Source organism: Rhinatrema bivittatum, chromosome 6 (assembly GCF_901001135.1).
Source record: "Rhinatrema bivittatum chromosome 6, aRhiBiv1.1, whole genome shotgun sequence".
In the NCBI taxonomy this organism is placed as follows: Eukaryota; Metazoa; Chordata; class Amphibia; order Gymnophiona; family Rhinatrematidae; genus Rhinatrema; species Rhinatrema bivittatum.
The window spans coordinates 6,257,975-6,271,523 of NC_042620.1; the positions used below are offsets into that span (position 1 = coordinate 6,257,975).

The 13,549-nt window shown below is 46.2% G+C and overlaps 1 protein-coding gene across 1 annotated transcript in view; it reads right to left on the reverse strand.

Moving 5' to 3' along the window:
• SPEG (striated muscle enriched protein kinase) overlaps positions 1-13,549 on the reverse strand; it is a 497,600-nt gene that overhangs the window by 6,068 nt on the left and 477,983 nt on the right. Inside the window, exon 42 of the mRNA XM_029605011.1 lies at positions 2,173-2,322. Within this exon, the coding sequence (XP_029460871.1) occupies positions 2,173-2,322 (150 nt within the window). The remainder of the gene's footprint in view (positions 1-2,172; positions 2,323-13,549) is intronic.

The following is a 13,549-nucleotide window of genomic DNA, read 5'->3' on the forward strand; positions in this document are numbered from 1 at the left end:
ATTTCAAAATTATTATTTTTTTAACTTTCGGGACCTCCGACTTAATATCGGGACCTCCGACTTAATATCGCCATGAAATTAAGTCGGAGGGTGCACAGAAAAGCAGTTTTTACTGCTTTTCTGTGCACTTTCCCGATGCCGGCAGAAATTAGCGCCTACCTTTGGGTAGGCGCTAATTTCTGAAAGCAAAATGTGTGGCTTGGCTGCACATTTTACTTACTGTATCGCGCGGGAATACCTAATAGCGCCCGCAACAATCAAATGCATGTTGATGGCCCTATTAGGTTTGGGGGGGTTGGACGCGCATTTTGGATGCGCTATTACCCCTTACTAAATAAGGGGTAAAGCTAGCACGTCCAAAATGCGCGTCCAATCGCGGGTTAACAGTGCACTCCGCTGGAGTGCACTTTACTGTATCGGCCTGATGGAGAGTAAAAGGGTTTCGGTACTGTGGTATTTTCGGAAACCATATTGTGAGGTGGATAAGAGTAGCTGGTTATCAAGGTAGTCTGTGAGTTGACGGTTAACTGCTTTTTCAAGGATTTTAGATAGAAGGGTAAGTTGGAGATCGGTCGGTAATTTGATGGATTAGAGGGGTCAAGTTTAGTTTTTTTTAATATAGGCTTGACTATCGCTTGTTTAAGGGGGTTAGGTACTGAGTCTGAGGTAATGGAGATGTTTATGATGTCGGCAATGGGTTGGGCAATTATGTTAGGGATGGAGAGTAGATGTTTTGAGGGGATAGTATCTGTTTGATGAGAGGATGGTCTTGTTCTCTTGAGGATGGATTCAACTTCTTTTGCGGCTATGGTTTCAAATGAATTACGTTCAGTGGTGGAGTTGGTAAGGGGAGTCTTGCTGGGTGGTGTGGTAGTGGGGAACCGTAACAACAGTTTGTCAATTTTATCCTGGAAATAAATTGCGAGGTCCTCGCATTTAGTTCTGGCTTCTTCGTCTGGGATGTGGGCAAGAGGTAGCTTAGTTAGGGAGGCCACAAATTCAAAAAGGGCACGGGCATTGTATTGGAGTTGGTGAATCTTGCGGGCATGGAAATCTCTCTTAGTTTTATTTAGCATTTCGCGGTAGTTATGGAGTGATGTTTTATAATTTGCGAGGAGTGTGGGTTTAGGATCTTTGCGCCAGCTTTGGGATATGGCTTCTTCCTTCCCTAATCTGTTATTTCTAGCTGAGTCCCCAGCCCCAGCCCTCTGTTCGTTTAGAGCCCTATAACGAGGAACACAAATGTTCTAGCACTCACCTTCTTTCCCTTGTCCATTTGTTGCCCGCCTCCTGCTGGAGGGAACAATGGGGTAGTTTCAGGCCCAGGCCATGCAGGCCTGCTGAGGACTTTGTGGATCGGCTACCTGCCTCAGCTTTCTCTGGCCAGATATGTAAATGCCATTTCCTTGGTTTTTCCCTTCCCTGCTTAGCCCAAGAAACCCAAACAGGGCAGGGACTACAGACTTCTTGCTCAGTGATGTGCTAGCAGCCTGCTGGACTACTTTTAGCAGTGACAATAGTTTTGGCTTATCAGGTGCTCTCTTGAAATCCATCCCCCAACGCATGAATCAGTGATGCAAGTAACGATGTCCATAAGAGTAGGAGAGTGAAAATGCATCCTTCCTGCTTTCCCATTTCTCAGTCCCGAGCAGGCTCAAGCACACTGTACTCTGTTTACTGCATGAACAGAACAGGGCACTGTCCTTACTATAAGGGTTCACTAATGGGGAAATACAATGTATTTAAAGGCAGGGGTGATTCATGAACAGGTGTCAGGAAGATGCAAGAGCTCTTCCATAAGATCCTCCAATGCAAGAAGAATCATCCATACGTGTGCTCCATTCATTCAAAGAACGAGCAAAGACCTCCCTGGAGATTGTTAGCAGCTCTCATGCTGTGCGATTACTACACACAAGCTGCTCTGCTTTGGGGCTGCAGGGTTAGTGGAGGGAGGATTCATGGCCACACCGTGAGGAAGAAGTGACCTGGGAGCTGGCACGGCAGGGAGCGGACTTGGGATGTCCTGTTTTCACGCTGCTTGGGAGATTATTTCCATTAAAAGCAATATTTATTCCTGCACAATTCATGAAGGAGAATAAAACAATCTTTTTTTAATATTTTGAAAATCCAGGAGGAGATTAGCAGGTCTGTGTTGCGGCTTTGGTTACTTACCAAGCGTATATGGATAAAATCTTCCGTATGAAGAGAGAGGCACTCTGGGAAGCATTGGGATAGAGTTTGAAGATGTCAAAGTGTCCTGACTGGATCTTATTCTCAGTCTCCAGCGGATCCAGTTCAGAGAAGGGAGACCGACCACTCAGCCTGGGAGAAGGAGGCAGGAACCAGGAAAAGGTCAGTAAGAGAAAGACAGGACTACACCCTGCCTATAGTGAGTACATCTGCAAATGGAAACACAGCGGATGCGCACCATCACTATCAATATAAGATATGTGCTAACCCTATAGCGAAGATTCAGCATAGACTATAGAGACGCACAAACACCTTGCAGTGCTGACTCAGCATAAAGAACAGTCACGTGTAATCACAGTTTCCCTGTACGTATCCAGATCAGTGCAGACTCCTGGGTTTTGCCTCCCTGCCAGCAGATGGAGACAGAGAAAGTCTCACTGACACTGCTTGATAAGCCCTGGTGCCACCTGCAGTCCCTCAGTATTTCTCTGTCTCCAGCAGGTGGTAGATGGTGTAAAACCTGCAGTCTGGAGAGGAAAAAAAAGATTAAAAGGCAATTTCTGGATCCTCCCAGGGGGTTGTGAGGTGGTGGTGGGGCCACCACCCCCACCCTGGTTTGAGGCAGACGAGCAGGGGGTTGGTGACCCTTCCGATAGCTCGGTCTTGAGATCCGTGGGGTGGACATCTGGTTGTCCAGATCCCTCATCCCCCATGAGACAGCGCTGGAACCTGCTGGCAGTTCTGCACTGCAAGCCCAGTGGAGCAGGGAAGTGTCCCGGCTTTTATACAGTTTGTCTTGGGCTGGGTCGCTAAAGTTTAGTGAAAGGAGTCTGATATAGTCAGTGGCCTGGCTCTCTTCTGATCTGCCATGTGGCCTGCGTTCCTGGAACCTGAACCTCTGCACCAAAGGAAAGGATTGGTTTCTATGCATCTTTATTTGTTCTCAGAGACTAAGGGGGAAAAAAGCAAGAACGAGGAACGAGGTACAGGAATCTGTTCAGCAGTGAGGTTCTGGGGGGGGGGGGGGGGGGGGAGCTCAGCGATGAGTTTTCCAGCAGCTTCTCTGCCTGCAGAGGAGACAGAGTGCTGGCTCTGGGGTGCTGAGGGACTCTTCCCCTTCTTGCTGCTGAGGTGCTAGTGCTGCTACGGGCAGCATGCACGAGTGGCTAAAGCGGCATGTATTCGGCTGTCTGCATTGAGCATGGTTGCACGAGTAGAACGAACCTCGCGAGTGACGGGGTCTAGCGCTGAAGCTTTCCCCAACAGCGTGAGAATGGCGGCCATTTTTGATTCCCCTGCCTCTCCCACAGGGAGAGGCAGGGGAATCCCCTCCTCAACTATCGCCGGCAGGAACAGACTGGCACTTGGACTGAGGAGGAATCTCTGGTTCAGGTAGAGGTCTTCTGCTGGTTTTAATTTACTTATGCGTAAAGCTTGTTTAGTGGAACAGGCAGCAGAGGATACTGGCTTTCAGCCTCAGTTTCCATGGCTTGGCTTGGCTAAAGGTCAATACTGATGGACTACAGGAGGCACACTGGGTTCTGTACAGTGTCAGTGAAACTTTCTCTGTCTCCATCTGCTGGCAGGGAGGCAAAACCCAGGAGTCTGGACTGATCTGTGGTACTACAGGATGGAAAATTAGCAGGTAAGAACCAATTTTCCTATTAACATCCTTCAATGTTGACCCAGCATAAACTATAGAGAGGTGTTTTATTTCAATACTACTCTGCAGTGTGTAACCTCAGTTCTAACACTCTGCAGTGCCAATTCAGGCGTAAATTATAGAAACATGTGTAATCTCAGTTCTAACACTGAGCAGTGCTGACTCAGTGTAAGATATAGAGACATGTGTGATCTCAGTACTAACACCCTGCAGTGATGATTCATCATAAAATATAAACGTATGTTATATCTACTAATAGCAGGGGAGGGTATGGGTAGTGAGGTAACATATTGCAGAGGGTCAGTAGTGAAGTTACACATGTATCTATGGGTTATGCTGAGTCAGCACTGCTGGGTGTTATACGAACACACATCTTTGTAGTATATGCTGAGATAGCACTGGCGGAAGACTTAGCCTAAACTAAAAAGACCTGCAGAGCTAACTCAGCGTAAACTAGAAACACTTGTGTAATTTCAGTACTATCACTCTGCAGTGCTAGCAGCATAAACTATAATGTGTTTAATCTCAGTACTAAAGTTCTGCGGTGCTGACCCAGTGCAAAAGACACACACGTGTAATTTCAGTACTAACACCCTACAATCCTAAACGTAAATTATAGAGATGTGTGTAATCCCAGTACTGCTCAGCCATGCAGTGCTGACTCAGTGTAAACAATAGAAATGTATATAATCTCAGTGCTGACTCCGTGTAAACTATAGAGATGTATGTAATCTCAGTGCTGACACCTTGCAGTGCTGACTCAGTGTAAACAATAGAAATGTATATAATCTCAGTGCTGACTCCGTGTAAACTATAGAGATGTATGTAATCTCAGTGCTAACACCTTGCAGTGCTGACTCAGTGTAAACTATAGAGAGTGTGTAATCTCAGTGCTGACTTGGTGTAAACTATAGAGGTGTGTAATCTCCGTGCGAACATCTTGTAGTGCTGACTCAGTGTAAAATATAGAGATGTGTGTAATCTCAGTGCTGACACCTTGCAGTGCTGACTCAGTGTAAACTATAGAGATGTGTGTAATCTCAGTGCTGACTTGGTGTAAACTATAGAGGTGTGTAATCTCCGTGCGAACATCTTGTAGTGCTGACTCAGTGTAAAATATAGAGATGTGTGTAATCTCAGTGCTGACTTGGTATAAACTATAGAGATGTATGTAATCTCAATGCTAACACCATGCAGTGTTGATTCAGTGTAAACTAGAGATGTGTGTAATCTCAGTGCTAACACCATGCAGTGTTGATTCAGTGTAAATCATAGAGATGTGGGTAATCTCAGTACTGACTCAATCATGCTGTGCTGACTCAGTGTAAACTAGAGATGTGTGTAATCTCAGTGCTAACACCATGCAGTGTTGATTCAGTGTAAAAAATAGAGATGTGTGTAATCTCAGTGCTATCACCATGCAGTGTTGATTCAGTGTAAACAACAGAGATGTGTGTAATCCCAGTACTGCTCAGCCATGCAGTGCTGACTCAGTGTAAACAATAGAAATGTATATAATCTCAGTGCTGACTCCGTGTAAACTATAGAGATGTATGTAATCTCAGTGCTAACACCTTGCAGTGCTGACTCAATGTAAAATATAGAGATGTGTGTAATCTCAGTGCTGACTTGGTGTAAACTATAGAGATGTATGTAATCTCAATGCTAACACCATGCAGTGTTGATTCAGTGTAAACTAGAGATGTGTGTAATCTCAGTGCTAACTAGAGATGTGAATCGTGTCCTCGATCGTTTTAACGATCGATTTCGGCTGGGAGGGGGAGGGAATCGTATTGTTGCCGTTTGTGTGTGTAAAGTATCGTCATAATCGTTAAAATCGTGAGCCGGCACACTAAAACCCCCTAAAACCCACCCCCGACCCTTTAAATTAAATCCCCCCCCCTCCCGAACCCCCCCCCCCAAATGCCTTAAATTACCTGGTGGTCCAGCGGCACACTAAAACCCCCTAAAACCCACCCCCAACCCTTTAAATTAAATCCCCCACCCCAAATGCATTAAATTACCTGGGAGTCCTCCATAGCGGCGGTCCGTGGCTAAATCGGGGGAAGGGGGAGAGCACGAAAACCGGCACACTAGATCGTGAGGTCTTCAGCCGGCGCCATTTTTCAAAATGGCCGCCGCAAAATGGCGGCGGCCATAGACGAAAACGATTCGACGCAAGAGGTCGTTCCGGACCCCTGCTGGACTTTTGGCAAGTCTTGTGGGGGTCAGGAGGCCCCCCCAAGCTGGCCAAAAGTTCCTGGGGGTCCAGCGGGGGTCAAGGAGTGATTTCCTGCCGCGAATCGTTTTCCGTACGGAAAATGGCGCCGGCAGGAGATCGACTGCAGGAGGTCGTTCAGCGAGGTCCGGAAATCTCGCGAGGGTTCCGGACCTCGCTGAACGACCTCCTGCAGTCGATCTCCTGCCGGCGCCATTTTCCGTACGGAAAACGATTCGCGGCAGAAAATCGCTCCTTGACCCCCGCTGGACCCCCAGGAACTTTTGGCCAGCTTGGGGGGGCCTCCTGACCCCCACAAGACTTGCCAAAAGTCCAGCGGGGGGCCGGAACGACCTCTTGCGTCGAATCGTTTTCGTCTATGGCCGCCGCCATTTTGCGGCGGCCATTTTGAAAAATGGCGCCGGCTGAAGACCTCACGATCTAGTGTGCTGGTTTTCGTGCTCACCCCTTCCCCCAATTTAGCCACGGACCGCCGCTACGGAGGACTCCCAGGTAATTTAATGCATTTGGGGGGGGGGGTTCGGGAGGGTGGGGGATTTAATTTAAAGGGTCGGGGGTGGGTTTTAGGGGGTTTTAGTGTGCCGGTTTTCCTGCCCTCCCCCTTCCCCTGATTTATGATTTTTTGATGATAAATCGGGGGAATTGGTATTGTATCGTGGCCCTAACGATTTTTGACGATTTAAAATATATCGGACGATATTTTAAATCGTCAAAAAACGATTCACATCCCTAGTGCTAACACCATGCAGTGTTGATTCAGTGTAAATCATAGAGATGTGGGTAATCTCAGTACTGACTCAATCATGCTGTGCTGACTCAGTGTAAACTAGAGATGTGTGTAATCTCAGTGCTAACACCATGCAGTGTTGATTCAGTGTAAAAAATAGAGATGTGTGTAATCTCAGTGCTATCACCATGCAGTGTTGATTCAGTGTAAACAACAGAGATGTGTGTAATCCCAGTAGGGATGTGAATCGTGTCCTCGATCGTCTTAACGATCGATTTCGGCTGGGAGGGGGAGGGAATCGTATTGTTGCCGTTTGGGGGGGTAAAATATCGTGAAAAATTGTTAAAAATCGTTAAAAATCGAAAAATCGAAAAATCGAAAAACCGGCACATTAAAACCCCCTAAAACCCACCCCCGACCCTTTAAATTAAATCCCCCACCCTCCCGAACCCCCCCCCAAATAACTTAAATAACCTGCGGGTCCAGCGGCGGTCCGGAACGGGCTCCTGCTCCTGAATCTTGTCGTCTTCAGCCGGCGCCATTTTCCAAAATGGCGCCGAAAAATGGCGGCGGCCATAGACGAAAAAGATTGGACGGCAGGAGGTCCTTCCGGACCCCCGCTGGACTTTTGGCAAGTCTCGTGGGGGTCAGGAGGCCCCCCACAAGCTGGCCAAAAGTTCCTGGAGGTCCAGCGGGGGTCAGGGAGCGATTTCCCGCCGCAAATCGTTTTCGTACGGAAAATGGCGCCGGCAGGAGATCGACTGCAGGAGGTCGTTCAGCGAGGCGCCGGAACCCTCGCTGAACGACCTCCTGCAGTCGATCTCCTGCCGGCGCCATTTTCCGTACGAAAACGATTCGCGGCGGGAAATCGCTCCCTAACCCCCGCTGGACCTCCAGGAACTTTTGGCCAGCTTGTGGGGGGCCTCCTGACCCCCACGAGACTTGCCAAAAGTCCAGCGGGGGTCCGGAAGGACCTCCTGCCGTCCAATCTTTTTCGTCTATGGCCGCCGCCATTTTTCGGCGCCATTTTGGAAAATGGCGCCGGCTGAAGACGACAAGATTCAGGAGCAGGAGCCCGTTCCGGACCGCTGCCGTTCCGGACCGCCGCTGGACCCGCAGGTTATTTAAGTTATTGGGGGGGGGGGTTCGGGAGGGTGGGGGATTTAATTTAAAGGGTCGGGGGTGGGTTTTAGGGGGTTTTAGTGTGCCGGCTCACGATTCTAACGATTTATAACGATAAATCGTTAGAATCTGTATTGTATTGTGTTCCATAACGGTTTAAGACGATATTAAAATTATCGGACGATAATTTTAATCGTCCTAAAATGATTCACATCCCTAAATCCCAGTACTGCTCAGCCATGCAGTGCTGACTCAGTGTAAACAATAGAAATGTATATAATCTCAGTGCTGACTCCGTGTAAACTATAGAGATGTATGTAATCTCAGTGCTAACACCTTGCAGTGCTGACTCAGTGTAAAATATAGAGATGTGTGTAATCTCAGTGCTGACTTGGTGTAAACTATAGAGATGTATGTAATCTCAATGCTAACACCTTGCAGTGCTGTCTCAGTGTAAACTATAGAGGTGTATAATCTCAGTGCTGACTTGGTGTAAACTATAGAGATGTGTTTAATCTCAGTACTGATTCAGGCATGCTGTGCTGACTCAGTGTAAACCATAGAGATGTGTGTAATCTCTGTGCTAACACCTTGCAGTGCTAATTCAGTGTAAACTATAGAGGTGTTTAATCTCAGTGCTGACTCAGTGTAAACCATAGAGATGTGTGTAATCTCAAATGCTAACACCTTGCAGTGCTGATTCAGTGTAAACTATAGAGATGTGGGTAATCTCAGTACTGACTCAGTCATGCTGTGCTGACTCAGTGCAAACTATAGAGATGTGTGTAATCTCTGTGCTAACACCTTGCAGTGCTAATTCAGTGTAAACTATAGAGGTGTTTAATCTCAGTGCTGACTTGGTGTAAACTATAGAGATGTGTTTAATCTCAGTACTGATTCAGGCATGCTGTGCTGACTCAGTGTAAACCATAGAGATGTGGGTAATCTCAGTACTGACTCAATCATGCTGTGCTGACTCAGTGTAAACTAGAGATGTGTGTAATCTCAGTGCTAACACCATGCAGTGTTGATTCAGTGTAAACAATAGAGATGTGTGTAATCTCAGTGCTATCACCATGCAGTGTTGATTCAGTGTAAACAATAGAGATGTGTGTAATCTCAGTACTGACTCAATCATGCTGTGCTGACTCAGTGTAAACCATAGAGATGTGGGTAATCTCAGTACTGACTCAATCATGCTGTGCTGACTCAGTGTAAACTAGAGATGTGTGTAATCTCAGTGTTAACACCATGCAGTGTTGATTCAGTGTAAACAATAGAGATGTATGTAATCTCAGTACTGACTCAATCATGCTGTGCTGACTCAGTGTAAACTAGAGATGTGTGTAATCTCAGTGCAAACACCATGCAGTGTTGATTCAGTGTAAACAATAGAGATGTGTGTAATCTCAGTACTGACTCAATCATGCTGTGCTGACTCAGTGTAAACTAGAGATGTGTGTAATCTCAGTGCTAACACCATGCAGTGTTGATTCAGTGTAAACTATAGAGAGTGTGTAATCTCAGTGCTGACTTGGTGTAAACTATAGAGGTGTGTAATCTCCGTGTGAACATCTTGTAGTGCTGACTCAGTGTAAAATATAGAGATGTGTGTAATCTCAGTACTGACTCAATCATGCTGTGCTGACAGTGTAAACTATAGAGATGTGTGTAATCTCAGTACTGACTCAGTCATGCTGTGCTGACTCAGTGTAAATTATAGAGATGTGGGTAATCTCAGTTTCCTGTTCATATCCCAGATTGGTCCTGGGTTTTGCCTTCCTGCCAGCAGATGGAGACAGAGAAAAAAAGCTTTACTGACACTGTTACTTAAGATAATGTGCCATCTTCAGTCCCTGAGTATTTCTCTGTTTCCAGTAGATGACAGAGGTATAAAATCTGCAGTCTGGAGAATACATTAACAAAAAAAATCAAAATCAAAAAAAGGAAGAGGATAGATTCCCTACAGGAGCAGTCCTCCTAGGGGGTTGTTAGGTGCTTGAGGCAGATGAGCAGGGAGTTGGTGAACCTTGGTGAAGGCTCATCCTCGGACACCGTAAGGGGTTTCGCAAAGCTGGTGGTCCAGTTCCCTCATTCCCCTGGAGAGCCCTTTACATCCAACAGTCCGCTCTGCAGCATTGAGAAAAGTGCTTTCTTTTTTCTCTTTGCTCTGGGTATTGAAGTTTAAAAACAAACAAAGAGGGCATAGAAGTGGCTAAGAAGTTGTGGCATCAGAGGTAGCTGGGGTGCCCAGCATTGAGGAGACCACTTCGGTGAGTGACAGGTAGGCAGCATGTGTGGGACTGCAAATGGCACACGCGAAGGGTTGCATGAAGAGTTGCTGCTCGTGTGGACACTCAGGCAGGATTGTGTGCACATTGTGTCTCTGGGGAAGAGGGCATCGCGAGCGGGATGGGCTCCGTGTCGGCTGGAAAGAGGATGATGTGATCGTCACGGCCGCCACTGATGCCTTTCCTGTAAGTGCAGGAATGGTGGCCATCTTGGCTTCAGTGGCAGTGGCAAGAGAGGCTCCTGGGGAGGTGGGGATTCATGTCCTCCCTTATCTCTGGCCATGCAAAGTCCCGCAAAGGTGCAGGAACTCTATGAAGATAAGGAGGCCATGCTTTCTCCGATTAGTTTTAAATGTGCCCCATGCTAACTTCATGGAGTGCCCCCTAGTCTTTCTACTATCCGAAAGAGTAAATAACCGATTCACATCCACCCGTTCTAGACCTCTCATGATCTTAAACACCTCTATCATATCCCCCCTCAGCCGTCTCTTCTCCAAGCTGAAAAGTCCTAACCTCTTTAGTCTTTCCTCATAGAGGAGCTGTTCCATTCCCCTTATCATTTTGGTTTCCCTTCTCTGTACCTTCTCCAACGCAATTATATCTTTTTTGAGATGCGGCGACCAGAATTGTACACAGTGGGCTGGATTTTAAATGCCCTGTGCACGTAAATCCGGCCGGATTTACGCGCGCAGGACCCTCGCGCGCCAGTGCGCCTATTTTGCAAGGGCCGCCGGCGCGCGCAGAGCCCCGGGACGCGCGTAAGTCCCGGGGCTTCGTAAAAGGGGCGGGGAGGGGCGTGTTGGGGGCGTTCCCGAAATGATGCGGTGTTTCGGGGGCATGACTCGGCGTTTCGGGGGCGGGTCCAGGGGCGTGGCGCCGGCCCGGGGGTGTGGTCGAGGCCTCCGGACCAGCCCCCTGGTCGGGTGATGGCGCACCAGCAGCCCGCTGGCATGCGCAGATTTACGTCTGCTTTCAGCAGGCGTAAATCTGCCAACAAAGGTAAGGGGGGGTTAGATAGGGCCGGGGGGGGGGGGGGTGGGTTAGGTAGGGGAAGGGAGGGGAAGGTGGGGGGAGGGCGAAGGAAAGTTCCCTCCGAGGCCGCTCCGAAATTGGAGCGGCCTCGGAGGGAACAGGCAGCGCGCGCAGCTTGCACAAATGTGCACTCCCTTGTGCGTGCCGACCCCGGATTTTATAAGATACGCGCGGCTACACGCGTATCTTATAAAATCCAGCGTACTTTTGTTCACGCCTGGTGCGCGAACAAAAGTATGCGATCGCGCAAATTTATAAAATCTACCCCAGTATTCAAGGTCGGTCTCATCATGGAGCGATACAGAGGCATTATGACATTTTCCGTTCTATTAACCATTCCTCTTCTAATAATTCCCAACATTCTGTTTGCTTTTTTGACTACCGCAGCACACTGAACCGACGATTTCAATGTGTTATCCACTATGACACCTAGATCTCTTTCTTGGGTTGTAGCACCTAATATGGAACCCAACATTGTGTAACTATAGCATGGGTTATTTTTCCCTATATGCATCACCTTGCACTTATCCACATTAAATTTCATCTGGCATTTGGATGCCCAATTTTCCAGTCTCACAAGGTCATCCTGCAATTTATCACAATCTGCTTGTGATTTAACTACTCTGAACAATTTTGTATCATCTGGTTCAAAATGCAACTGCTCGCATGTTATATAATGACCTCCGAAACGAACATATCACTCCTATTCTACAACAATTACACTGGCTCCCAATATCATACCTTATAACATACAAAATTTTATCTACAATACATAACCTAATATATAACACTGACTCGATCTGGCTATGTTCTCTGTTAAGAATTTACAAACCATCTAGACAACTACGTTCTCTTGATAAATGCATTCTGGAAATTCCATCTGTAAAATCTGTTAGTCTATCGTTAACTCGTAAACGTGTTTTTTCAGTTGCTGGTCCAATATTATGGAACTCTTTACCAGACTGTATCCGTTTAACCTCTAATAGTAGAGAATTAAAAAAATTACTAAAAACTCATCTCTTCACTCAAGCTTTTCAGTTACAATAATATTTCTATAATTTACCTATAAATGAACCCTACATAATTTTCATGTGTTGTATATAAATGTCTGTATTTGTTTTAAAATTATGCATGTGTCTTGAATATTGTAAACCGCCTAGACGGATATATTATATCCATTTGTGCGGTATATAAAACTTTTAAAATAAATAAATAAATCTGCAAATTTGATTATCTCACTCGTCGTATTTCTTTCCAGATCATTTATAAATATATTGAAAAGTAATGGTCCCAATACAGATCCCTGAGGCACTCCACTGCCCACTCCCTTCCATTGAGAAAATTGCCCATTCAATCCTACTCTCTGTTTCCTGTCTTTTAGCCAGTTTGCAATCCACGAAAGGACATCACCACCTATCCCATGACTTTTTATTTTTCCTAGAAGCCTCTCATGAGGAACTTTGTCAAACGCCTTCTGAAAATCCAAGTATACTATATCTACTGGTTCACCTTTATCCACATGTTTATTAACTCCTTCAAAAAAGTGAAGCAGATTTGTGAGGCAAGACTTGCCCTGGGTAAAGCCATGCTGACTTTGTTCCATTAAACCATGTCTTTCTATATGTTCTGTAATTTTGATGTTTAGAACACTTTCCACTATTTTTCCTGGCACTGAAATCAGGCTAACCGGTCTGTAGTTTCCCGGATCGCCCCTGGAGCCCTTTTTAAATATTGGGGTTACATTTGCTATCCTCCAGTCTTCAGGTACAATGGATGATTTTAATGATAAGTTACAAATTTTTACTAATAGGTCTGAAATTTCATTTTTTAGTTCCTTCAGAACTCTGGGGTGTATACCATCCGGTCCAGGTGATTTACTACTGTTCAGTTTGTCAATCAGGCCTACCACATCTTCTAGGTTCACCGTGATTTGGTTCAGTCCATCTGAATCATTACCCATGAAAACCTTTTCCATTACGGGTACCTCCCCAACATCCTCTTCAGTAAACACCGAAGCAAAGAAATCATTTAATCTTTCCGCGATGGCCTTATCTTCTCTAAGTGCCCCTTTAACCCCTCGATCATCTAACGGTCCAACTGACTCCCTCACAGGCTTTCTGCTTCGGATATATTTAAAAAAGTTTTTACTGTGAGTTTTTGCCTCTAGAGCCAACTTCTTTTCAAATTCTCTCTTAGCCTGTCTTATCAATGTCTTACATTTAACTTGCCAATTTTTATGCTTTATCCTATTTTCTTCTGTTGGATCCTTCTTCCAATTTTTGAAT